This window comes from Poromitra crassiceps, assembly GCF_964638095.1.
Source record: "Poromitra crassiceps genome assembly, chromosome: 9".
NCBI lineage: Eukaryota > Metazoa > Chordata > Actinopteri > Beryciformes > Melamphaidae > Poromitra > Poromitra crassiceps.
The window spans coordinates 41,335,412-41,362,245 of record NC_139630.1 but is presented as its reverse complement, the minus strand read 5'-3'; the positions used below and the strand labels follow the sequence as shown (position 1 = coordinate 41,362,245).

Genomic DNA, 26,834 nt, shown 5'->3' with positions numbered 1-26,834 from the left:
TATTATTATTTATTTATTTATTTATTTTTTTATTTATTTTTTTGCAGGCCAGGCCAGGCCACTCACTGAACAGCAGGCCAGGCGCCGCCTACTGGTTTACTAGTGGTTTTATTACTTTATTCAGGTTTAAAGTGGGTGCATCTCATTGTAAAATTGGACTTGGCCCAAATTGGGCTTCAAACGGCCCAAATCGGGCTTCAAACGGCCCAAATCTGGCTTTAAATGACCCAAATTGGGCTTCAAACGGCCCAAATCTGGCTTCAAACGGCCCAAATTGGGCTTCAAACGGCCCAAATTGAGCTTCAAACGGCCCAAATTTTTCGGCCTGGCCTGCTTGGTATCTAATGCCCGGCCTGAATTATGATCCCAGTCTGCCCCTGGGTCCAACTGGTCTGAACTATCAATGAACTGATGAACATGGATGAACACACTTTCCTGAGTCATAAATGAACTGATGAACATGGATGAACACACTTTCCTGAGTCATAAATAAGACACATGCAAACACTGGTTAATGTACAGCAGTCATTACAGCAGCCATTTTAACAATCCAGTGACATGCCATGTCAAACTATGCTTGTAATTCCTCCTCTGACATAAAGCATTAATTCTGTATTCTATATTTTGAATGATGTAATGTTTTACCCAAATACTTTTCCGGTACAGGTTGTATCACAGTTCAAACATGCACAACAATGCACATTACAGGGTTCCCATGGGTCCTTGAAATCCTTGAAAATCAAGGCTTTGAAAGTTTTTGAAACTAGACATAAATAGACATGGGTTATTGAAAGTTTCTTGAATTTACATGTTGTGCAAGAATACAAATTGAAGCTGTGTAACACAGCACAGTTGAGAAGTGTTCACACATTCAAGCCCCTCTTTCTTTTTAATTGTTGTCTGTGAGCTTCTGTAAAGCTGCTGCTCGTTCTCATTACATGTATAAAACGTCTTAGTGTTGTTGTAACCATAATTAACCTTGATCCATGTCTCAAACTATGCTGTGTTTGCTGGGTCCTTGAATTTAAGGGAATTGGGCCTCGAAAGTCATTGAAACATAATTAAATTTGATATTTAAGGTCTGGGAACCCTGATATTAATCTGTTTTATGGATAAAAACAAAAACTAAATCACAGCATACAGCTGAAAAATACATTTACATCTAAGACATTGTCATATATCCGTAAAAAATAAATAAAAAAATAAACATTTAGCAATGACTGCATGGGGCATATGCATATCCATCAATTTGGCTATGGAGCGCCGATTGTAAATTGGCGCACATTGAAATATGTGCGCAACAAAACAGCAACATTTCGCCCCATATTTAGCTCCAAACAACATGTATAAAAGTGGTGTGGATTTGTTTTTACATTAATATTTAGATTTTTTTTTAACAAGAAAGAAATCACACCACTTTTTTAAACGTTGTTTGCAGTTAAATGTGGAAAAATATTAGTGTTAATTTCAATGTGTGCCACTTCACAATCGGCACCCCATATTTGGCGACCAACTCTCAAAGCTGCTTGCGAAGATATTTTTCTAAACAATCATTTAAATGGAAGAAAGGAAAGGAAGAAACCCGTCATTTGTCGACCAGCGGCAAAGAAATGATGGTTCTGGTTCCGCTTACTGTGGTGGCGCTTGTGCCCGTGCCAAAGTCCAGGCTGGGCATCCTCCTCCGGATTGCGACCGGACAGAAGGTGGACATATAGGCTTCTTTAAACCCTGAGTAACAGAAGCAGTATACCAGCGGGTCCAACAGGCAGTCTATGTAGGAGAAGACCATGAGGGCATCGTAGACCTGGACCACCACGTCCTCTGTTTTCTCCATGCCCTTCAACCTGACGACCAGCAGCAGAGCTCTGGCCACGGTGGAGGGCAGGAAACAGACGGAGAAGACCAGGACCACAGAGCTGACCAGAAACACGGCTCTCCTCAGCTTGGCCTTTTCCCCCACCGTCTTCTTCCTCAGGCGGTGGACGATGCACACCGTGCAGTACAGCAGGATGATGAAGGGGACGAGGATCTGGGTGAAATAGACGATCTTCAAAAAACAAAAGGAGAAAACGTTGAAAGTCAATCAGTACTAGAAATATCTATGCTTTTGTTGCTTCGCTCACTCCCCTGCAAAAGCGCATGTGCATTTGTGCCGCGCGGAACCCCTTGCCTTATTATAGTAGTGAGATCATTTCAAAAATGTCCATAATATATCTGTAGGTATATATAATATATCTATATATAATATAGATATAATATATCTGTAGGGTATATATAATATATCTATATATAATAGAGATATAATATATCTGTAGGGTATATTTTATCTGCAGGAAAGGATTGTTGAGTAATAAACAATGATTCTATGATTGGTAACACTTTATTTAGATACCCTGCTGAAAAAACCCAGCATAGACCAACAAAGCTGGTCATGCCATATCACCAGATAGCCAGCCTTTGTAGCCTTTGTAGGTGGGGGTTTTTTAGATATTTTTTTTGTATATTCTTGCCTTTATTGGATAGGACAGTAAATGACAAGGAGAGTGGGGAGAAAGAGGCAATGACTTGTGGCAAAGGTCCACAGGTCGGATTCGAGCTTGGGTCGGCCAAGCAAAGGAGTAAGTGGTGCACCGTGCACGCTCTACCAGGTGAGCCACAGGGATGCCCCTGTTATATATAGTTATATATATCTCTCCTGTTGCCAGTATTATTATTTTTTCCTCTTATTTTATTTTATTATGTGTGTGTGTGTGTGTGTGTGTTTGTGTGTGTGTGTGTGTGTGTGTGTGTGTGTGTGTGTGTGTGTGTGTGTGTGTGTGTGTGTGTGTGTGTGTGTGTGTGTGTGTGTGTGTGTGTGTGTGACTGTTTCCTTTCCCTGTTTTCCCCCCTGAACATCATCTACTGTACTAATCACAATGTAAACTACTTTTTTCATTTTTGCCTGTTGCTTATTCTATTTTAATTGTATGCATCTCTAAAATTTCTTACTTGCCGCACGTTTTCAGGAAGAAGTAATTGCGGCGACCAATCAAATTAGTTCGGGGGCGGGGTTTTCCCGGCCCATACAAGAAATGTTGATCCAGGAACAACTGTCACTTGGTGAAATCAGATCGCGTGCTGTGACACACAAACAACCAGCGTTACCGACACACTTTGTCCTCAAGCCATGAAGAAATCTCTTTTGTTATTGCAGTATTTTGCACTAGACATTTTCACGAGAAGTTTCTGTTGGATCTCTGCTCTAATTACCTAATAATAATAATGATGATGAATAATGTCTAATTACCTAGCATACTCTGTTGTGGAAAATGTGACTATTTTTGTGTTAAATACAGGTCAGCTTAACTCGAGAGGATGGGAAGGCTGAGGCAAGTCCATGTTGCAATTCCTACTAGTCGCCAATAACAGTTGACCTTTAGCTGTCTCTCAGTGAGCAACAGAACAGTTCTTGGACTCTGAACATGTTCAAGCTTGCATCCATAGATGACGGGCCACATACGTTCTGCTATCAGGTCCCAGCAGTTACAGGAACATGTCGAAACAGAGCCAGTCACACAACTACAAGTATATGTTCATAGGGTAACGTAACAATAATGTCAAATAGTATGTTAGGCACTAACGTTATACTGACGGGATCACTAAAGGAAAATAAGATGCATTACTGTATAGATTTGATTTTTGACTTCCATGATTGGTGAGAAACCCTTTGTAGCTTGGCATTGGAATTTGCAATAATGAAATAAAGGCTTTTTAACTTCAATGGAGACGAGTGCCTTGGATTCTTTTTAGGGCCCACTGCCTAATTTGATATTTCTTAATGAATGTGATCAACTAGCCTGGGTGATCCTGGGTACCCCTCGGCGCATATGGCGAGGGCTTTGACGCGCAACCATGTAAAAGCTTTAAATGGAATGGAACCATGATTAATGGTATTGGTTACGCCTGCTTTACTTCCCGCTTTACCACCTCAAAACAGTTGCTGTGGAAAGGGTCTGTAGAACTCAATGGACCATTTGAAGATGTGCTAGATGAGGCCCAGGAAAGGAAGAGTATATAGTGTGCTACAAAACACCATTTGGGCCCAAAGCATGAAAATCTATCTGATGAGTAAAGCTCTCGGGATGCATTCGATTACAAGGAGAGGAGAGGTAGCTAATGTAATTGTGGCCATGCACACTGGTCATTTAGATCAGTCATAGTGTTAAATTAATATAGTGGAGGAAAGTGCTCTGGTAATTCAGGGACACGCCTGTGTCCCCAGCTTGAAGCGCTTTTCCTTCCCTCTAAAAGCAGTGCACTCTGCTCCACAGTACTTTGACCCAGTGTGGTTCTCAAAGTGGGGTCCGGGGACCGCCAGGGGTCCTTAAGGGGATTCCAGGGGTTCCCCAGCAAAGAGGGGGCTTGTTTATTTTCTTTCTTATGTATTTAATGAATGCATTTGATGCATACTTAACACCGTGTATATACTGTATTGTATATATTGGACTGCACTTGCAATGTTGCGATCTGTCTTTTAGATTTTTTCCTATTTTCTCATCACTGAATATTGATATGACCGCTACGCTGCATATTTACACTAAGACAAATTCCTCGTATGTAATCTTGCATATTGTGGCAATAAAAGTGATTCTGATTCTGATTCTTTCTTTTTTAATATATATTTTGTATTCCTAGTTTATTTTCACTCTAATTCCACCCACAGGTAACACAATGACAGAATGGTCATTAATAAAACATTTAAAAACAAAAATCTTAGCAAATGGGGGTCCGTGGTCTAAGTTGAGTTTAGGGGTCGTTGACCTGAGAAAGGTTAAAAGGTTTGAGAGCCTCTGTTCTGACAGTGATGATGGAACAGATCAGTGTGGTGCTGATGTCACGACCTCTGTCTCTTGTGGTCAGCCTGACACGTTTTCCCAACACCCAGTTTCCTTGAAGCCACGCCCACTTCTGTATGACAAAAGCGCCTCGCAAAACCTCGGATTTCAAACGGGAAAACACGCGGCTCGTTTGAAAACGTTCTACTTATATTATATTACGTAAACAGTTAACTAAAATGTGTTTCTGAAAACGTTTGAGGCGAGAAGTCAGCCATGCAGTTGCTGAATCTGTCTTCATTTGACATCGGCAACGGTTAGTAAGACTGTATACAAGTTTCCAGAGCGGCGGGTCACGCTACTACTGTACAAAAGCGTCCCTTCAAATCCTTGAATGAAGAGAAAGAGAAAGAGAGATAAATCAGTGATAGACTATTACAGATTGAAAGTAGCCTACTATTACAGTTACTATTACTTACTATTACTTGTGCGGCACAGTGGTTAGCACTGTCCCCTCACAGCAAGAAGGTCATGGGTTCGAATCTCCACCTCCTTTCTGTGTGGAGTTTGCATGTTCTCCCCGTGTTTGCGTGGGTTTCCCACAGTCTAAAGATATGCAGTGTTCTGTAGTATCGTAATGTATATGTACTGTATGTATGTAATGTGGACAGGGCACTCATCAAAAAGAGAGCATTGCTCTGTTAGGCTCCCCTGTATAAATAAAGGTTAATTAATAAAAAATAAAAAAACATTAATATCTCAAATATTAAACCTCATCTCACTGCAACTAAGGCTCAGTGGACTGACTTCACTTCAAGCTCTCTCTCTGTCTCTCTCTCCCCCCTCTCTCTTTCTCTCCCCCTGCCTCTCTTTCTCTCTACACCTCTCTCTTGCAGTGTGCAGACAGACCCCTCTCTGTAGTAGCGTGACTCTCCGCTTCTGGAAACTCCCAAAACTTGTACACAAACTTTTAAACTAACTGTTTTCAGAAGCACATTTTCGGTGAGCCGTTTTCCTACTAGAGATCTTTATAAGATGTGCGCACATCCCTGACAGCTTATCTGCCTAGTTTAGCTGTTGTACCGCTCACATTTCCCCATTATTATCATCATCCGTCATCTTATCTGAAGTGTGACGCAGCTCTTTACTGATTGCCTGTGTCTGATATTAAAATTACCTCAGAACATCAGAGTTAACATAAGATACAGTAGATCATTTCAGACGGAATCTTTTAAATTACTGGGGTAGTCCACGATAAAAAGTTAAAATTACCCATCACCACATACCTTCTTTGGTAATAGTGACGCAAGATCAGGGGAGGGATTTAGACTAGAATTTTATGCCATTGCCATTATGTCATATCTAGTCCCTGCACGTCCTGGTCCATACGTGTAAAAGTCAGTGGGATTTGTGTATGGCAATTTCAGTTAAATGCATGAAATAAGGTCTGTGGTTAACAAAGGTTTATGAAACAGCTAACTTTGTGTTCAGCAAGATAATAACTTTTGAAGCGTTTTCTGAAAATAGTGTAAAAAAATTGATTTACGCTTCGGAAATCATAAAAGTGGTCCTCATTAATTAAGATTATCTTGCTGAACACAAAGTTCGCTGTTTCATAAACTTTTGTTAAGCAGCGGTACTGTACCTATTGGGAAGAAAATAAGAACTAATAAATAAAGAAAATTAAAAAAGACAGGGGCTACGTGTCCACACTAACCCAAAGCAAACTAAAGCCAAGCTAAATGACTAGGTGAAACCTTACCTCTCTGAATGTGTCGGTCAGATGTTGTAAAGGCGTCCCCGTCTTACGGCCGTAGCTGTTGCAGCACTCAAAGCTCTCCACCATGGTCGGGATGGTGAGAGGCAGGAGGAGGATCCAGATGAGGATGGAGACCTGAGCAGAGACAGTTTATTCAAAGTGAGATGGCTCAACTTCCAGTCACTTCCTGTATCTGTGTGTGGGTTTTGTCACTGCCACTCTCCCTTAGGAGACTAGTGGCAGGTCCTGAGTCTATTGGGGTCAATGGGAGAAGTGAACGTGATCACAGATTATGATGGATTATTTCGCTCAATAGTCACCAAATTTCTCACAAGTCACACATCTTCTGAACATTCTGACACTAAACCTGTATCTGTCTCCGCAACACACTTTCGTGAGATTTGCCGATATAGCTAACGTTAGCAGGTAGCGTTCAATTAGCTAAACCCAGCGAGCACAAAACGTTTTTTCAACGTTGATTTTTAGTTTAAATCTGGGTGATATTGGGTTTGAACGTCTAAGACCTAATTTCACCCTCTTTTCAACCGGCTAAAATGCGGTTACAACGTCAACGTGTAAAAAAACACAATTTGGTTCATCATATTGTTAAAACATTTGTTGTAGTTTGGAATAGAGACAATATTGATAGTGTGTGAATTGGCATTTGTCCATTTTATTGTGTAACTGAGAGTTGAAATCTCGTCTACACGAAAACTACATTTCAACGCATTTTATGTCACATGGAATATCATAAATATGGGACTATATAGGCTATGTGGTGCCAGCAAAAAGCTTCCAGGACACAACTATGGTTAATAGTTTAGCGCAATACTGTAAAATAATGAATTCAGTTCCTGCAGCAACGCGCATGCGCAAGTACTAGACCAAAGCAAGTCTGCACCGGTCTGCACCAAGTGCGGAACGAGGTGCTCTGGGCACGCTATGTTATTGTAACTATATATCTATGATTATAAAATGGCTCTCTCAAATCAAGCAATCTGATTGGTTCACAGCCATTGTATAATTCCAGTAACCGAGTTCAATAACCCATGGCCATGGGTTATTGGTTACCATGGCAACTCTCTTACTAAATGGCAGTGCTGCGCTCGAGACAAACAGCTTTCTCCTGATCTGCTGTATGGAGGGTCACTAGTCGTCATTATGGACGCATGATGGCGCAACTCTCTTACTAAAAGTACCTCAAAAACAAAATGGCGGAGACAACTTTCAGATCCTTGTGAATCGATCTTCGCTTATAACTTTACTAATACTTCGCAGAAAATGATGATTTGTACAAGAATAGACGCGGGCTGAACCCCTCTCTCGCGCGCCCTCACTCTTAACCCCGCATTTCTAAATAAGACGTAACGTTACTTGGTCAGCATACGGCTCTGGTAGTCTGGGCACCTTCCACCCCGCTTTTTGTCATGGGGGCGTAAACCCCGGACCCAGAATTAACACCGGATGGCAATGCGCCTAACAACGTCTTTGTTGCCGTTAGCTTGACGCGGTGATGTTACCTAAACTAGAGTCTGATCAAAACAAAGCTAGCGTTACATAAAACAAAACGTTTATGCAATATGGCATCTCCGCCACCACCGCCTGACACACCGGTCAAAACGGTGAAAGAGGATTCTGATACTTGGGTCAAATTGTCAAGTTAACGTGAAAGTTGACGAGCTAGAAACGCTGCCATCCGGTCTAGGGCGGGCTCTAGGCGGGAACCAGTAGGGTGACAAAATCAATTGTGGGCGGGAGCCAGGCTCTTTCTCGCCGAGAAGAGCCTGGTGACGCGAGGTTACGGCTCTGGTGTCGGGCTTTGGAAAAGCTCTGAGCCAAGCGCCAGGATTGGCCAATGTCGACTTCAGTCTCCAGAACGATCCAATCAAATCACCCGCACGTCTATCTTCTTGCTAGAGGTCCCGCCTTACAGTATTGTTTCAACTGACTCTATCAGAATAAAATGCCAGTCGGACTTATAGTATTATTATTATTATATTATTATACTTGGAACCCTTTTATAAAAGCAATATAGCACTCGAGCAGCGTGTGTTGTGAAATATATCACACTGATAAGCTGTTATCCCACTCGGCCTGCGGCCTCGTGGGATAACAGCTTATCAGTGTGATATATTCATCACAACACACTAGCTCTCGTGATATATTGCTTAATTGTAACATACTGTATACGAGGCTCTGTGTACCCCCTGAGTCTCTCGTGTTAAAGTTAACTCTCTGTTAACCTCTGAAGCCATACAGCCTACAGACTACAGATGCACACACACACAACATAATTTTAGTCTGTTACATAATATGATAGTCTCGTACGCATCACATAAAATAACTTGTCCTCCCAATCGTTGACAATTGTGTGTAGTCTAAGTTGTGTGCGAGATAGAGTATATGCCCGGCTCTCTGTGTAGTATAAGAAAATCTATAGCTCAAGACGCAGAGCGCAGTGGCTTGCACGTGGGAGATCGGGGTTCGAATCCCGTGTGCGCTCCCGAGTTTTTAATTTAAGATGCTGGTGAAATATGGTCTAAATCTGAACGTTCAATAAACGTCTGCAAATAGTGGGTGAAAAAACTTTCACTTTCAAACCTTCCTTGCACGTTTTTTCAACGTTGACCCTAAACGTTTTTTAAACGTCTTTTCAACCGAAAAATGCTCGCTGGGAAGCTGCATGTGAAGTTCGCAGATGTAGTAGGCTAGATAAATCTGTTTAGATTTTTCTTTCAGGGGATATCTAGATTGAGCTACCAAGGCAGTTTTGTGTTTATACAGTATGTGTGGTATTTATTCAGTTTTGGGAACTCACAATCTCTAGCTCAAGAGGCTTGCTAGGTCAGGGGTGGGTGATTTCAGACAAGCGGGAGAGGTGACCACACCCATTTAGGAGACCGGAAGAGTAGCCTATACCATTTCATCCTATTGGTGGAGCCTGGAATGCGGCATCTCTAAAGTAAAGGCTTTTGCACACCAACTCCATATTTTTCCAACTGAAATTATCGCACGTTTACTAAGAATAAATACGACCTCATGTTGTGTCACTCACGTCTACACACTGACTCTGAAACTTTCGTCCGTCATTAAAGTTTTCGGAACAGGTTTGATTTTCTGCGTTTTTCGCATCAGTCAAAAGTCTTTTGTGAGCTGTTTTACCCATGTGTGTCTGTGTTTGGGGGAGAGAGACAGAGGAAGGGCCGAGCAGAGCTCCAGTCTGAGCAGAGAGGCAGTCGGAGAGACGCGGTGCCCGCTCCACTCACCTGCCCCTCTCAGCTCCCTCTCCCTGAGGCACGGTTGTGAGGTGAAGGTGAGTACGGAGCGCCTGTCCAGTGAGATACGGCTACCATCCCCGACCTGCTGCATGCTGCCTTCTCCAGTCCACATCACCACTGCTGCAGATCAGCCACTGCTGCCTGTCACGTGTCATGTTGTAATGTGGATGCAGGAGAGGACGAATATTTGTCTCGCATTGCGAATCGAACAACAAACGTATTAATAAAACGCATCGGACTCAGTGTGCAAGGTTTCTGTGCCTAACAATTTTTTTAAGATGACGGCTTTAAAAAACGCATACGAAAGAAACGGACTGTGTGTGCGAACACCTTAAGGTTTAAAGTATCTCTGACCTGAGGAGATTTCTTCAGGATCTTGACAAAATTCCTCCTGCCAAGGTGGACCACGTTGAAGTAGCGGTCGATGGACAGGGCGGTGAGGAAGGCCACACTGGCTCCTCGGTTGAGGAACATCATGAAGAGCATGGTCTTACACAGTGGCTTGCTTGAACTGCGCCGCACGCCATGCTGGTATTGGTAGGCCTTGACCGGGAGACAGGCCACCAGCAGGAAGTCGGCCACCACGATATTGAAGAGGAAGATGCTGTTGGTTTTCCAGAACTTGAACCTAAAGAGGAGGAAGTCAATCTCTAATCATTTACCATCTCGCTCATGTGCATTATGCATCAGGGTTAGCAGACAAATTATTTTGTTTGACTTATGTGATTATGAACCTGTGGTATGGGTACCACTGGTGAGACGCGCCTGCGGGGCTCCCTCCCTCCCATCCTTTCATATGGTGGTCATTTCTGAGGTGGTACTTGGTGTAAAAAGGTTGAGAACCACTGTTCTACAGTATTGTAACACTACATGGTACAAGTGCTTTTCCACTACTAAAATAGGTAACATCTGTATTTACAGATGTGCTTTTTGTGTATTTATGCATACTGTAATGTGTTTATGTACACTGTGTGTGTGTGTGTGTGTGTGTGTGTGTGTGTGTGTGTGTGTGTGTGTGTGTGTGTGTGTGTGTGTGTGTGTGTGTGTGTGTGTGTGTGTGTGTGCATGTGCATGTGCGCTTGTGTGTGTGCATCTGCGCATTGGCATAATCATGTTTGTGTGTGGGTATGCATATCTGTTTGCATGTATGTATAATGTATCATAGTTTATATTTATTCCTGCATGTATTCTTATGGTATTGTAGTACTCTCTTGTACAGTACTTTGTAAGTACAGTTTTGAAAAGTACTATATTACGAAAGCGGTAACACTTTACAATAAGGGGCACATAATTAAGGGTTAGTTCAGTGGTTCCCAACCGGTCGCTACCCTATAGTGGGGTCGCCTGGAATTCAAATAGGGTCGCCTGAATTGTATTATTATTATTATTATTATTATTATTACCTTTATTATTATTATTATTATTATTATTATTATTATTATTATTATTATTATTATTTATTTTTTTAGTTCTGAGTTTACTCTACAGCTGTAAATACATTGAGCCCATACGAATACATAGCAAAAATGTGCTCTGTGTGTGTGTGCGTGTGTGTGTGTGTGTGTGTGTGTGTGTGTGTGTGTGTGTGTGTGTGTGTGTGTGTGTGTGTGTGTCCATGTGCTATCTGTGCGTGCAGGCAGGCAATGTGTGTCATAATATCCTGAGGATGATGAGAAGCAGATAGAGGAAGAAGAAGAGGTCCAAAAGTGTTACAACTCAGTTACCAAACAATCTCATTTCTTTGTTACTTCTTCTCATCCAGCCTTCCTCTTTTTAAATTAAACTCTTCTGTTTGAAACTCTCCCCGTCCATTCATACTTGCCTTTGCTACAGTACCACCCTTTCCTTCCTAGCGCCTCTCACATTTTCTTTTGCACCACAGCTTTCAAAAATGTATTAAACATGGATAATTTACAACAGGGCGATGTAGGAAATTAGGACTTTAATCATGAGTAAGATAACAGGGAAATGAGTGGAAGAGAGATACAAAGTATGGGAACAAGTTAGGTGGTTTTTTTAACCTCATCTAGACTTGGACAACTATTTTGAATGCCATACAGTATCAGTGGTGTAGGGATCAGTTCATCCCAGGCCTGGGGAAGAGACGCGGCGGCCCTGTGAAGAGACTCTGGGTTATGGGCCCCCTGAGCTCTTGGGCCCCTGGGTAGACCAGTTTGGTAATACATCCCTGATGTGAACCTGTGATATGAAATGCAGTAAGGATTAGGGAATGGTTTCTTGCAAAGAGAAGAAAAATGGTGCTGGGAAAAAGTCATTGTAAAGCCATTGAATTTGAAATAATATTGTCTGACCCCTGTAAAAACCATGGGCTGATATAACAGCCTCCACCAGACTGCAAAACAAAGTTCAACTCAAAACTTTCAATAAATCAATTGAATATTGATTGTTGATTACTTAGGCATAATTAGTTGTACCCCACACTCTTAGAAGGAGTGGTTGTATATAGAACCTTTATGGGTTCTATATTGGTACATATTAAACCCTCAAAAGGTTCTAGAACACACCAGTACAACAAATGAGTAGTCCATACCAGTACACAAAATAAACAACAATGTTGTTGTTGATGATGATGATGATGATGATGATAATAATAAAATTACATTATACTGATATATTCAGTTGTTCTAGTCTCATATATGGGCGACTGAAGTTTATCCACCTTTTTTTATAACGGTGCGACACGCAAAAAAGCCACCTCAGAAATTTTGTTTACCCACTTTTTTTTTTACCACTACAGCAGTGCGCCCAGGGTTACTTAATGGTTATGGTTAGAGTTAATAAACATTAACTAAGGGTTAGTTAATGCTTAATAAGCATAAGCTAATGCTTATGAATGCTTATTAAACGTTAACTAGCCGTTAATTTTGTGACCCTTATTGTAAAGTATTACTAATAAAGCTTGACTTGACTTGACATGTGACGTCATGCATGCATGCATGCATGCTGTCATTTTCTGGGCCCTCTCTCTGACCACTCTAAACGACCATAGGAGCTGTTTTGCTTTTGCGTACAGGAGACAGGAAGTGTGTGACTGATGGAGAGGCTGTGTTTCTCCTACCTGAACAGGAAGATGTAGAGGACAGACAGGTTGAGAGGCAGACCCAGCGTAAACTCTCCGATCATCAGCCATGACAGAACTTTATATATGTCCACACTGCCACTGGTTATGTTGCAGCCATCAGGAGTTGTTAGAGGAGTCTGTGTTGTATTCCCCCCAGAAGACATTCTTTGTGAGCTAGGTGTAATGGTGGTAGAGGGAAAACGACTCTTCCACACTAGTGGGAGTAGTTAGCAGTAGTAATAGAGGTGACAACACAGCAGACAGAAGTTATTCCGGGCAGGCATCAACAAATCCTTTGTCTGGGAGGTGGTTGTCTGGCCCGGTAAGTCTTTTTTCCTCAGGCAGTGATTTACCTCCTCGCCGGGACCCGTCAAATTCAACAGCCTCTTTCTGAGAGGCTGCCAACGCTTCTGGAGCTCCACGAAGACGCACTGCCTGCTTTGTCAAAACACACCGAGGAAGCGCACTGTCCATGTAGCCTAACTGAATACACACTGAATATCTAGCATTCACTGAGTAGAAAAGACAAAATAACCTGTCTCACAGTGTCTGTTTCCCCTTTGCACTGAGAGCTGCCAGCAGTCCTTCAGAGAGGAAGAGTTTATATGTGAGCTGGAGGTGTGGTTTAAAGAGGGGAACTTCTGTCTGAGATCTGTCTGAGAGGTGGCAGTAAGCACGGAGGATGTCTGATCTTTACATTTAAGCTTAGAGGAATGCTGCTATGGCCTCCTGACCAGATGCTGTGATAAGAAGTGGTGACATGTCTTATAGTTTAGGTCTCAAACAGAAACCGGTTATCTAGTATCAAGGTGTTTTCCATCACGTTTAGGAGAAATGCCCTGTGAAATACCTCGGATGACTTTCCAAACAAAACCAGCATGCCCACACATGTCTTGGTTCAAGGCTATGATGCATGGGTGGAGGGTCCTTCAAAGAAGATTATGGATGAGTCTCGCTTCTTCCATGTTAGGGACTTTTTGTTATTTATCATGAGGGGAAGGGTATGGTGCGGGGGTGACTTCATTTTTGTTTTTGTTTTCCTTGACCCTCCCCAGAGCTACAAATGTTTTTCCATTGCCCTTCCTGGGTGATTGGAGGAAAATGCATGACCCTCCCTCAACAGTATAGGAGAAAATAAAAAGCAAATGCTGATCTTTTCCAACCATTAGGCTACGTTTAATAGCACTGCAATAGCCCTCTCCACTTCCCTCATCTGAGAGAGAGAGAGAGAGAGAGAGAGAGAGAGAGAGAGAGAGAGAGAGAGAGAGAGAGAGAGACGGGCATAGGCTACTGTAGGTCTATAACGTTAGTTACTACCCAGCCCAAGTTAACTGCCTCATCTAGTAATAAGCCAGTAACCTAGTGTGAGGGTATAGAACCAGGCTACCTCCTATAGAACCAGGCTACCCCCTATTGTTTATTTTAGTACTCATTCTATTTCATTTTATTGTGTTTATTTCATTGGGTTATACAGGCATTCTTTTAGTTATGTTTTAAAGTCAACAGAACATTGCTTACTACTGTACTCTATTTCCCTGCAATGACCACACATAAGGTAGCTTACGGTAGTGGCGCCCTCCGGCCGCCAGAGGGAGTATCGCCATTAATGAGCAACATCTGTCAAGCAGCCAGTAGACAGGGAAAACACATAGTTTCCGGTCTACAGTGAAGAGACAGAAACGTGTGAATAACACAGCTACATCTGTATGTCTAATTTGCAGGTAAGCAGGACAACATGGGTTGAGTAAACACATAGGTGTCATAGGGTATGTTAAGGAGGTTGGGAATATAGTTGGCCATTTGTAATTCCGCCAGTGAATGTTTTTAGAGCAAGTTGATAAACGTTAGCAGCTAAGCTAATTGTGGCTAACTCTTGCTAGGGGTTGTGCCCTGTGGTGCTGTTTCATGTGTAAATGGTCTGTGTTTGAAGTACATTCTATAGACAGTTTTAACTTGACAACAATAACAACCGTCACAACCCACCTGAATTTCCGGTTTACTTCCTGTATACATAGCTGAGCGCAGGCTGATATTCGGCTCATATTAAATGTTAACGTTAGGCCGTGTCTCCGACATACACAGTAACAAAGGTAGCCTATTTCGGTCTTTATGTCTTGTAGTAGTTAGTAGTAGTAGTAGTAGTTGTTGTTGTTGATAGTTGCCATAACAACCACCCCTGTCGGAAAGACGTGCACACGCTGCGTAGGAAGCGTTGTTGTCCTGGAGCTAGCCTGAGAGGCTAATAAAAGCTACATGTTACAGAGTAAGCTGACTATCAGTTTGTTATTGCACGCATAGGCCTATCTTTACATTTAAACGTTTACATAGCAAAAAAAATAAAAATAGAAGTAGGCTATGTCTAGGTAGCCTAGGTAAACCCTGCTCTCTCAGTTCTATAGTGACTGAGAACAGGTCTGAGAGCAGGTCACGTGGGGGATGGGTTTACCCAGGCTAATGTCTAGGGTTGCCAACATTCCATCCCAGCAATACTGAGGATAAACATAATGTTTTAGAGTAGACAATAACACGGAACAGGCTAGCATAATGAAAATAACAGGTAACTTAACGTTATATGACATGACACATCCAGAACCTTGCCTCAAATGGCATCAGACTGAGGCGAGATGAAAATACCTGCTGCGCTAGCTACCTTTAGATAGGCTATGCAATGCAGTTTGCAGAAGTTTGTTATGGCTTAATACACTTTTATAAGACATCTTTCCTTCTCCATGGCTTCATTTCAATATTTGTTTATATTGGCTGAAATATTGTTATTATATAGCGGATGAGGGAGGGTGAAATTCCATTCTACAACAACACACACGTTTTGTCTTGCAAAGGCTTCATGGAGCCAAGCAAGGTCAGCCTGTAGGCAGAGGGTGAAAGTTGATTTTAACCTATGTGTGCTAATAACTAATAACGATTTGTATAAGATCGTGCCATGTCTGTCTGTGTGCGCGTCAGAATGCATTGACCTTCTCAATGCTACGACAGATAAACTGTCTGTCTGTAGTGTCTGTCCATATGAGTGCATATAATGTAATAACTCGTACCATTAATTATGTGTACGCAATTATCTTATTGAATATCAAATGTAATGAATGGAACTTCAATTTTCCATATCAGATAGATAGATAGATAGATAGATAGATAGATAGATAGATAGATAGATAGATAGATAGATAGATAGATAGATAGTGCAACTCAGAAAAGTTAGCATGGGCGCCTGCCTGCTCAATCCTGGCGCTTGAATGCTGCGTAGGGCGTGTTCTGCCCCCAAGTGCAGTGGGAATGAGGTTTGGTTGGAGGGTAGGAGTGGGAGATACCAAGTCCAGTCACCATACAGGGTAAACATAGATATAGATTATATATCTATGTTTACCCTGTATGGTGATATGGGAGTATATTGAAAACATTTAAAATATATACAAAATACAATAAATTAAAATTGTATGACCCTCCCTAAAGCAAAATAAAAAAACAAGTCCCTCAAAAAAATATTTGACAACCCTCCCCCATTTTGCACCATACCCCCCTCTGATAACGAAAATAACAAATAACAAACAGTCCCTTAGTGGATGGGACATGAGCCAAACTAAAAAATCAAACTACACATTACATACATTTTTCCCAAAGGAGGTTTCTGTCGTTTTAGGTAGTTCTTATCACATGGATGGATGTTCAAGTGCTAATTTTTCTGATAAGTTCATTTATTTGACGATGTAAAAATGGGTGATTGACAGCTCTAACAGCCACTTGGGTCTACTCGGGTCATAAAGGACCCGACATTTCAACGGTACCTGAACCATAGTCGCTTCTTTTGAATGGACCCAAGACCCTCGGGGGTTCGGGCATACCCCCCAAGATCTCTAGTTGAGAGTCTCAGGAACAAAATTAACAAGTTTGCACTAGAGCCCGAGCAATATATCAGTCGGCCCGATATTATCGGCCGATATCGGCCTATCACTGATATATCAGCCCAATCTCATGAAATGCGTATGTATGACACGTGGGGTGTTTTCTCGTGGAATAGAGGGGAGTTGGGGTGCAGTTTGGCGCCAACAATGGCGGCAAACTACATTAACATACTCGCAACCACTAACCCAAACCCTAACCCTTAACCTAACCCTGACTCTAACCTTAACCCTAAACCTAACCCCCATAACGTCCACGTAAAGTTATTATGCATGTTAGATTTCTAATGTAAGTGGACGAGGCGAAGTTCCATCTGAACAGAAAACACCCGCGTGTCATATATACGGTCTCCCATGAGATCTGGTTGGATATATCGGTATCGGCCTTTATGTTTGCCGATATGGCAGATATTTTTGTTTTATTTTTTAAGTTATAGACAGCATGTTGTGTTGTGTGTATACCGTATTTTATTCTTTTTCTTAACTGAAGTTATATTTGTTCTCTTTGTGTTTTTGTTTTTCTAGTTATCTATAATTATTAAATTCCCAGTGAAGTTTACAGTTTCAGTGCACTGATGTCATTTTGGACAATAAAGTTTATTGCAAAACTGTAAAATATCTTATATAATATAAGTCACGTCAAGTCATATCTTTGTCATGTGTTTGATATCTGAGGGATCATTGCAAAATGTTTGTAATATAATGTGTATATATAAAATATAAGAATATCGGCCGATATATCGATATTGGATTTTTTTTTACTCCCTAATATCGGTATCAGTACTGGCCCCAAAAATCCAGTATCGGTCGGGCTCTAGTTTGAATGTAAAGAGAGTCAGGGCACATTGAGAGAGAGTGGGGGGGATGACATTAGGGTTGTGCGATGTCACCCGATCGCGATGGTTCCACAGTAAAACGTTGCGATGGATGATGGCATCATTGTTGACGGGGCGAGGGGGGGGGGGATTCATTAATGATTTATGAATACTACTACAGCACAGAGCCAGGTGACTCAAACAGTAGGCTTAGGCTATCACTAACAGCAATATTGAAAGGCACAAAACAAACGTTAACGTTACAGATCCTGACCACCAACGTGTGTTGAATTTAACTAGCTGGCAGAAAATGGACAGAATTACTGGTGGCTAACCTTAGTACGTGTGTGCTCAGTTTTGAAGCTAACATTATGTTAAGGAGAGATAGAAACACAGCAGCAGGCAGCCTATGTAATGGAGCGACTTCATGGAAACAGTTGAGTTGAATTCACAGTTGAAGACTTGTCACATTACTCACATTGGGTTGAAAACAGGAAAGAACGTGACATTTCTTCTTTGTCTTAACATTTTCAACAACACAACCGACTTCTGCTTATCCCCCCCTCCCCCCCCCCCCTCCCCCTTCACCACCGCTTCTCTGAACTGGGGATAGGGTACACTTGTTTAATGCCGCCCCCGCATGTCACGGTTGAGTGGAGTTGGCCTTTTTTCTAGTCATCTCGTGTGCTATGCGCACTTGATTCCTAGGCTCGACGCGTAGCTCGGCTGTTGCGCGGGCTCGCCTGCCCTATTGGCGCACGCACAATGTCTCCCTCTCTCCCTCAGTCTCTCGCTCCTCTCTCTCCCTCTCCCTCAGTCTCTCTCCCCCTCTCCCTCCCTCGCCTCTCTCCCTCTCCCTCAGTCGCTCTCATCTCCCTCTTTCTCTCCCTGTCTCTCTCCCTCAGTCTCTCCCCCCTCTCTCTCCCTCGCCTCTCTCTCCCTCAGTCTCTCCCCCTCTCCTCTCGTCATGTCATGTCAGATGTCATGACATCATCAGTGACGTCATCAGTGACATCATCACTGAACTATAGCCTTGTGTGTGTGTGTGTGTGTGTGTGTGTGTGTGTGTGTGTGTGTGTGTGTGTGACTGAATTTATGACATCACTGATGAGTGGGACAGAGAAACAGACAGAGCCCAAGCTCCCTTTTATATAGGGGATGCAAAGGATTCTGGGGCCGCCGCCACCATCTTTGATGGATATAGCTCAAAGTGGATAGTCTCAGCGTGTCAAAATTCACTCTCACTCTCTCATTTTGGCATCGGTCGTCTGTCATCTTCATTAGAAATGCACAGAATAAGTTTTAATTACATCTTTGGAGGCTCATGTCCAATTTACAAACGGGTGTGTACAGGACCTTCAGATCTACAAGCAAACTGCCAGCTACACAATCATCTGGACAAAGGTAACGTTAAGTCATGTTATGCTAACACACTGGATGTAAACAAAACTAGCAAAATGAAAAACATAATGTTAGTCTACCGTTGTGTCTGTGACAGTGTGACTTTGTTTTGATTTCTATGTGGGACCCCTAAACTGACACAAATTAGACCACGGACCCCACATTTGATAAGCTTTTGTCCTAAGCCCCCATCTGATAAGATGTTTGATTTTAGATGTTTAGTACAGAAAGTGTATGGAACCCATGACAGTGTTCAGCTTCACACATATACTCTGTCCTTATAGGTCCTGCACTCACAGTGCCTCAGTGAATCCCCTCTGAAGCATGGATCATTACAGGCCACATCGAGAGCACATGCATGGCAGATGATGCCCACTAACCTAGACAAGCTAGACAATCTTGAATCTTGAATCTTGAAAACAAGGTTTGTGGTTATTAGTTACAAGTTTATATCTACAAGTGCATTCAAGCCATTTGGGTTTATACTATTTCCATAAAGTGACCATTCACTTTTATCAAACTTGAGGCATGTTCATCAGAACGGCAAAATAAAAATGTGCAACTAAACTGAACTACAACAAAACTATTACAGTTTTTCACAATTGTTAACACACATTTCTCAAAACAATAACGGCTTTCTCAAAACTGCACACACAAAACTGAAAACCTCACACACACAATGTTAAACCTGACACTCCCTTTGCAAGATGACTCTTTGCCATCAAATCTCTTCACTGTTCACAAAATGGAACTCGTGTTTTCATTTGGTACACTTGGTACATATTTTCAAATGACACACACATACCATTCATTGAGTACACACAACTAAGCATTTGCTGCACACTACTAAGCATTTACAGCACACTGAAGTGCAAAATTGAACACACAATCATATAAATGGAACACACCATATGAATGACAATGACTCTGGAGAATGAGCCATTTCTCCTTTTGTAAAATGTCTCAGCGTAGGCCTACTTTTTTCATAGTCAAACATAAAACAGCACATAAATATGCAGGAAAAAAAACGTTTTACAGTATTTCGGTACACACAGAGAACAGTACAATACTGTAAACCGGCCTGCTCAACAGTTCACCAAACAAAACAGAGGCTCAAGGCACTTTTATGCTGCAGTCCTGATTGCAAATTGCTTAACAGACCTCAATGTTTAGAGATTTTAATATTTGTGTGTTGTAGGTTGATGCTTTGAGATTTTACTTGAGAAGTGTGTGCAACAACTGAACATTGTGTGTAGTGTTTTGACAACAAAGTGATGTGTAATTGACATCAGAGTGTAAAGAAGGAAAGTCAGAGTCTAATGCAGATAAGGGAGTGTGAAGTAGTGCCAAATTGGGTCAAGCGATTGGTACATGAAGTGAAGGTTGTGCAAATTGTGCAGAATTTTCGCTTTTTGTGTGTTAACAACTGTGAAAAACTGTAATACACATTTTTTTCTCCTTTGCTCTTTGCTCTACAGGTCGATGCTGAAGTGGGATATAACATCGACTACACCACTGCTGCCGCTAAACAGAAGGCCCTAGAATGATGGAGCCATCAGAAGTGGTGATGCAACTCCTTTGCCGAAGAGAGTGCGGGCTACCACCAACCACACTCCTCTGGCCTCCATGGGTGACATGGCACAGCTGCTAGAAGACCTCCATGATTTCACACATCTGAAAACTAAACAGTTTTGCAGGCATTCATTTACTTTGACAGTTCTTGAGAGTTTATTTGAGTTAAAGTCACTAGGTTTGCTATGCTGTCTGTAATGGTAACACGTTGGCAGTAGCAAATAGTTATTAGAAGACAATTTATTTATTTTTACGCAAGTACACCTTTGGACAGTATTGGCCGGCTGAAGAACACAGGTGTTTATGTAATCTGAGCCATTCCTTCAATAAAACAAAATGAAAAACTAAAGTGCACAATTTCTGGAGAACTGAATTGTGAAATTATGAATGACTCTACTCTCTAATCTATACGCCTCAACAACACAACTACATGATGCAGCTACTAACGTACGTAACCACACTGGAGCACATGTTGGTAAAAGCACAGCACTGAGACGATCTTCTCGAGGAATGTCACATCCTCACCCTCACATGGAAGTACCATACTGATTGGAACAGTTTCATGGAGTATTTTGTACTTATTTCTGATAGTCCCTCAGACGCATGATGGTTAGCAGCAGCATCTGAAAAGTTGACTTTATTCTTGTTTAAGGAAGTATAGCCTGATATGGGTCAACAACACACTCATGAACATGGCAAAGCATGGAAGTCCTGTATAGTATTTGACTTTTGCATCTTCATCTTGCAGGAACTTCTCATCTAGCTCTCTCTGAGCTCTGACTTCAGTTCCATGTTCTCTTTGAGCAGACAGTTGATTTCATTTTGCCTCAGCTTGTAAAAGTCACATTCGGCCTGTGGATTCTGATTCTCTTTGGCTGTGTCGTCCATATAAGCCTGCTGTTCAGCCTGTAGGTTCTCGGCTTCAGTGGGCTCTGTGCAAGTGGTTTCTTTTTACAACATGCACAGCCTGCGCAGTGCGTGGTCAAGAGAAGGCATTTTGGGATGTCGGTGAGTCAGGCATTCATACATTCAGTCAGGAATGGATAACAGTGATTATACAACAGTTAGTTCCGGCCGAGCAATTTGATTGGACAAGAGGGATCCTACCAGTGCTGATATTTCACGATAACGCACTGGCGCTTCACTGTGTGTAGATCACTCCGCTTCACAGCTGCTCTAATCAACAAAACGCTTCACATCAATGTGTATGACAAAAAGTAGACAGCCTGCAGTTAATTAGGCTGATTAGGCTACATTTTCGGCAAAGCAGAAAGCTGAGGGGACTATTTTTGTTGGCGGAGGAATAAATAGAGAAATCATATATTTTCTCAGCTTTTTATCATTTTTTTAATCAGCTTTGTTTAATAGAACTGTTGCATAAAAGCAATATCACACTCGAGGTCATGCTGTTGTTGTCTAATATCGTCACTGCTGTGATTATCTTCGGCACTCGGCCTACGGCCTCGTGCCTACGACCGATTCACAGCAGTGACGATATTAGCCAACAACAGCACTCCCTCTCGTGTGATATTGCTTAATTATGTCATCAATGATGGTGTCATCAGTGCCAAACGTGGGCTGTTGAAATGGTGATGATTGAGCTGTTGAAAGATGTAGTTTCCTCGAATGGGCTTGAGTTGCATGAGGTCGCCTGTGTTAAGTGTTATTATGATGACGCCTTTACTCACTATTACGGTAACTGCCAAGGCAGTAATGTTGTTCTGTTTTGTCAAGGTGTTACGGTAAACGGTCATACATGACGTCACCACGTTCTGTACGTCAGTCAGTCTATGCATGTTAGAGAGAGAGCCGCATCTCCGTGATATGCTGAATAATATGCCAATAGGCTAAACAGTACAACTGTCTTAGTAGTTCTGCTTATTCTTCAACGCAAGGAGAAGTTGCACATCAATGCTCAACAGCCTGGTTGCTACATGATGCACGTGGTCCTGGTTCCCTTGTCTGTTTACCATTCTGTTGAAACAATGGTTGAAACGTTACGTTGTTGAGGCCTTTACTTCTGTGTCCCAGCTGTACAGATGGAGCCCAATCCAGATGTGCCTCCTGCATTTCATATGATGGTTTACCTGTAAACACATTGGGGTCATACTGTCAGCCTGGGTGCAAAATGAACTTACCCCCTCCCCTGACTAAGGATGTTCAGAAAGAGGGGTGCGATTTATTGTTGTTGTCACAACTGTTGTCATTATTAGTTAGCCTATTTGTAACCTATGTGCATACTATTATTATTGATAATGTGTTTTCTTTGGCAATATAAGCACCGTCTTTTCATTGAAATTGCAAATTAAATTGAGAGAGAGACAGAGAGACATTTTCGTTAGCTGTTAGCTAGCTATAGAAATTGGAGGGGTGAATAGCTTAACATGCACGCAGCATCAAGTTAGCAAAATAATAAACTTACCAGAGCAGACCAAGCCCCCAGGAATAGCGCTGGGCTGTGAAGCCATTTGAACATGGTGGTGAAGCTCTGTATTGCAAGTCACGTGACGCCATGCAGCCCAGAAAGGAAAATTCCCATCCACTTGCATGGGGATCCCGGCAGCTGTTCAACCCAGTGGAATTTTTTCCGGGTGTCACTCAAAGTATAAAACGACTCTTTTAATTACCAAATATTTTTTTATGGGGTAATTTTTTCTTCAGAAGCCACTAAGAGCCGTATACGGGTGTATTTCCTTCTTATAATACAATCCATGGGTGGGAGGGGTGGGAGACGTCATCGAATACGTCATGGCACACATGCGCACTTCGCCTTGGGCCACATGGTCAGGAAGTAAAACCCGGAAGAAAAACCCCCCATGATGGCTTCATGCACCAGTGAGCAGTGTCCGTCCGAATGCATGGGTGGGCGTGACTCGTCCCCTATCCAGTTCTTACATCCATGGAGCAGACTTCCATGATCCTACTCCATCTCATAGCTGCCACCCAGAGACTGCGGGAGAGAGGGGGAGAGAGACTGGGGAGAGAAAGAGGGAGACGAGAGCGACTGAGGGAGAGAGGAGAGGGAGGGAGAGAGAGAGGGGGATAGAGACTGAGGGAGAGGGAGAGAGACTGAGGGAGAGGGGGAGAGACTGAGGGAGGTAAACTGACCGGGAGCATATCCAGTGTGCGGACATTACTTTATTTTTCAAGTTTATCGTTTATTTGTCTTGCACCTGACACTGAGCTGATGTGGGCGCTCTTCCTTATTTCTTCATCTATTACTTTTTGCCCTACCTGTAGTGTCTCATCCTAAGAAGGTCCTCATGGGACAAAATTAGTCGTTTAATTTCACTGTCCACATTAGGTCCCATTTAGAGAATGTGTAAGACTGACTATTTTAATGACAGGTTTAATCACTCTCATCACTGTTATGTCCCCACATATTCTATAATTCAATAGTAAATCAACAAGTAAAATCTTCGTCCCTCAGACTAAATCTGATCAAATGGTCCGTAATGTGAGTCTATTTGGAGATCAGCGACATGAAAACATGAGAGACACTGCTCTATACCCTGGACCAGGTTACATGCATTTTTGCTAGGATAATTATAGGCTACTGTATTTATCATCTGCCCAGGTTTCCCACAGGCATAAAAACAGTATTTATATGAGATTTAACATAGGCTACCTGTATGGCAGCGCAATAGTTAAGGTGCTTAAGGGAAACCAGCCTGTGTTCTGGACATACCTTTCAGTGTTGAAATTAAATAAGTCATTATTCTCCTGGGTGTGGTTCCCTGATAAGAAACCCACAAATATCCAGCTGCCCTCCCTGTCTCCAGCTGACAACTCCCACCTCGGTCAGACTGATATACTGTATGGGGCCCATATTAATTGTTTTATTACCACATGGAATGCTGGCCCTTCTTTGATCACAGTTGTGTTTGAAAATGTGGAATGTGGAATGTGAATCGCACACTGAAGCTTTCATTAAGTCCTTCAATGTTTAAATACATCAGCAAAGTGTCACTCCACCTTGACTCGCTGTATAGGCTGTGCTGGTTGGTAATGAGCTATAATCTGAATCAGGATGAAGCAGTTGATGACCAGGAAGAGCAATCCAGCCACCCAGATTAACAGGAAGGTGTTGTAGCCTTGGAACTTCAGGAAGTAGGCAGGGCCCAAACAAACAGCCTGTCCAGAGAACCAGAGGGCCAGCAGTCCCACTCCATGCCTGGCTGACAGACTCAGATGAGGGATCAGCAGAGGAAGCAAACACAGGTACCACAGGAAGTACTGTGAGGTGCAGACTTTGTTGAAGGAGACAAAGATGGCGGTGTGTAGGAAACAGCAGAGGGCCAGCTCAGGGTGGAAGGCCCACGACACGAGCAGCAGCAAGACGAGCTGCGGTACAAAGGCTGCCAGGCCCAGCCACTGGCTCCCCCTGCTGTCCGCAGTGAGGTAGAGCATGTAGAAATAGGGAGAGAAGTTGTGTCTGATATCTCTTCTGGTCAGGTGGTACAGGTAGGTCTCATGAAGGAAGTCCCAGCCGTACATGTGATAGAAGAGAGCCGTAAGCCCACAGAAAACTCCTCCAGACACACTTGTGAAGAGGAACAGATCTCGGTTGAGGAAGCTGCCGATGAAACCCAACAATCTCCTCCACCTCCACCCCTCCTCAACTCTGGTCTCTGGGGAGCGCAGGGTCAGAGCAATGGGCAGAGCATATGTAATTGGGTAGATCTTCAAATGGACCGACAGGCCGTAGAGCATGGCTGCCCGTATCAGATGCCGGCCTTCCATACAGATTAACGTCCCCAGCACCAGGACTGCCAGGATGGACTCTGCATTCCCTCGGCTGGACACTACCATGGGCAGAGGGTTGAGGAGCCACAGAGAGCAAACATGGCATGCCACCTCAGAGCCCAGGCCACGCAGGCAGAGGATCTAGGGGGTCCTCTCGCCATTCCGAAGTGTCGGCATTCCGATCATTGACTTCTATGCTTTCGGAGGCGGCCCTTTTCATCTCCAAAAAAGGTTTCGCCATTGCGAAAGATATTAGGTCCGCCTTTCCGACATAGCATCTTAAGTTATTTAGCCTACAGGGGTGGGAGAGGTTAGGTTCCGGGGGAGGTTAGGTTTAGGCGTGGGGGGTGGGAGAGGTTAGGTTTAGGGTTAGCGTCTGCAGGAGGTTAGGTTTAGGCATGGGGGGTGGGAGAGGTTAGGTTTAGACGTGGGGGCTGGGAGAGGTTAGCTCCAGCCGGTCCCCCGGGTTAGGGTTAGGGTTCTTTTCGCAATGGCGAGACAGATCTCCATGCCGACAATTTTGTCGGAATGCCGGTATTTCGGAGTGCCGACATTTTGGAATACCGGGGTGTCCCCGAGGATCTGGTATGTGAGCAGTCCTGACAGCACGTCACAGACGATGAAGATGATCTTGCCAAACATTAGGTGGACATAGATGTTGGGGGTGAGCAGCCAGGCTAGAAGAGGGGTGTAGCGGTAGGTGGATCTGTTGTACGGTGACTCACCCTTAGTGAGGAACCTTGCTGCATCTGTGAACACATGATAATCAACATCAGTGTACTTCACCACCATGGTCCTGTCCTGGTAGTTGCCATAAGCGACCAGGGCGAGTCGTATAGCGAAGGAAGCCGTGAAAAGGACATGTTTCTCAGTAAGTTTGGATAGCAGCCTCTGCATCACCAGCCAAGTTAGGGAAACCAATTGAGCAGGATGCACAAACTGCTAGCTAGTACTAGTGTGTCAGTGATCAGTTATCCATACATCAGTGATGTCATAAATCACTGATGATGTCCTTCCCTGCTGAGGTTATAAATTCAACGACTCAGTCTTGCTCACAGCCCAGCCAATCAAGCCTGAACCTGCAGCAACAACATGCACCATGGACCATAATACAATTGAGTGTGCAAAGCATGCCCTTATAGTCCCAACTCAACCAGGAAGGATTATTACATCACTGATGACATCACAATTGCTCAAGTGACATCACTGATGACATCATAATTCACTGATCCCCATCGTGCAACTGTGCGCCATCGGCTCATACTACATCACAGTTGCTTGAGTGACATCACTGATGACATCACAACTGACTGAGAGACATCACAGTTGGGCAATTGTTTGCATTCAATGCATTCAACACACACAAACACACAAAGCCCAGGCCTATTGTGTTTAACAGAATACACAAGTATAAACTGACTGACAACATCACTTAAGGTCTGTGACACTTTCA

The 26,834-nt window shown here is 42.9% G+C and overlaps 2 protein-coding genes across 2 annotated transcripts; both read right to left on the bottom strand.

Moving 5' to 3' along the window:
- Window positions 1-1,111: 1,111 nt before the first annotated feature.
- On the bottom strand, window positions 1,112-13,412 carry LOC310782895 (12-(S)-hydroxy-5,8,10,14-eicosatetraenoic acid receptor-like). The gene is made up of 4 exons (XM_083643684.1): window positions 12,931-13,412; window positions 10,206-10,479; window positions 6,577-6,708; window positions 1,112-2,047 (listed from the first exon to the last, which is right to left on the bottom strand). The coding sequence occupies exons 1-4, from the start codon at window positions 13,095-13,097 to the stop codon at window positions 1,586-1,588; spliced, it is 1,035 nt and encodes a 344-aa protein (XP_083499810.1). The 5' UTR covers window positions 13,098-13,412; the 3' UTR covers window positions 1,112-1,585.
- An 11,189-nt stretch (window positions 13,413-24,601) lies between these two features.
- LOC310782894 (GPI mannosyltransferase 1-like) lies at window positions 24,602-26,278 on the bottom strand (the record flags this gene model as incomplete). The annotated part of the gene is made up of 2 exons (XM_083643683.1): window positions 24,602-25,522; window positions 25,964-26,278. The coding sequence occupies 2 exons, from the start codon at window positions 26,276-26,278 to the stop codon at window positions 24,602-24,604; spliced, it is 1,236 nt and encodes a 411-aa protein (XP_083499809.1).
- Between the last annotated feature and the right edge of the window lie 556 nt (window positions 26,279-26,834).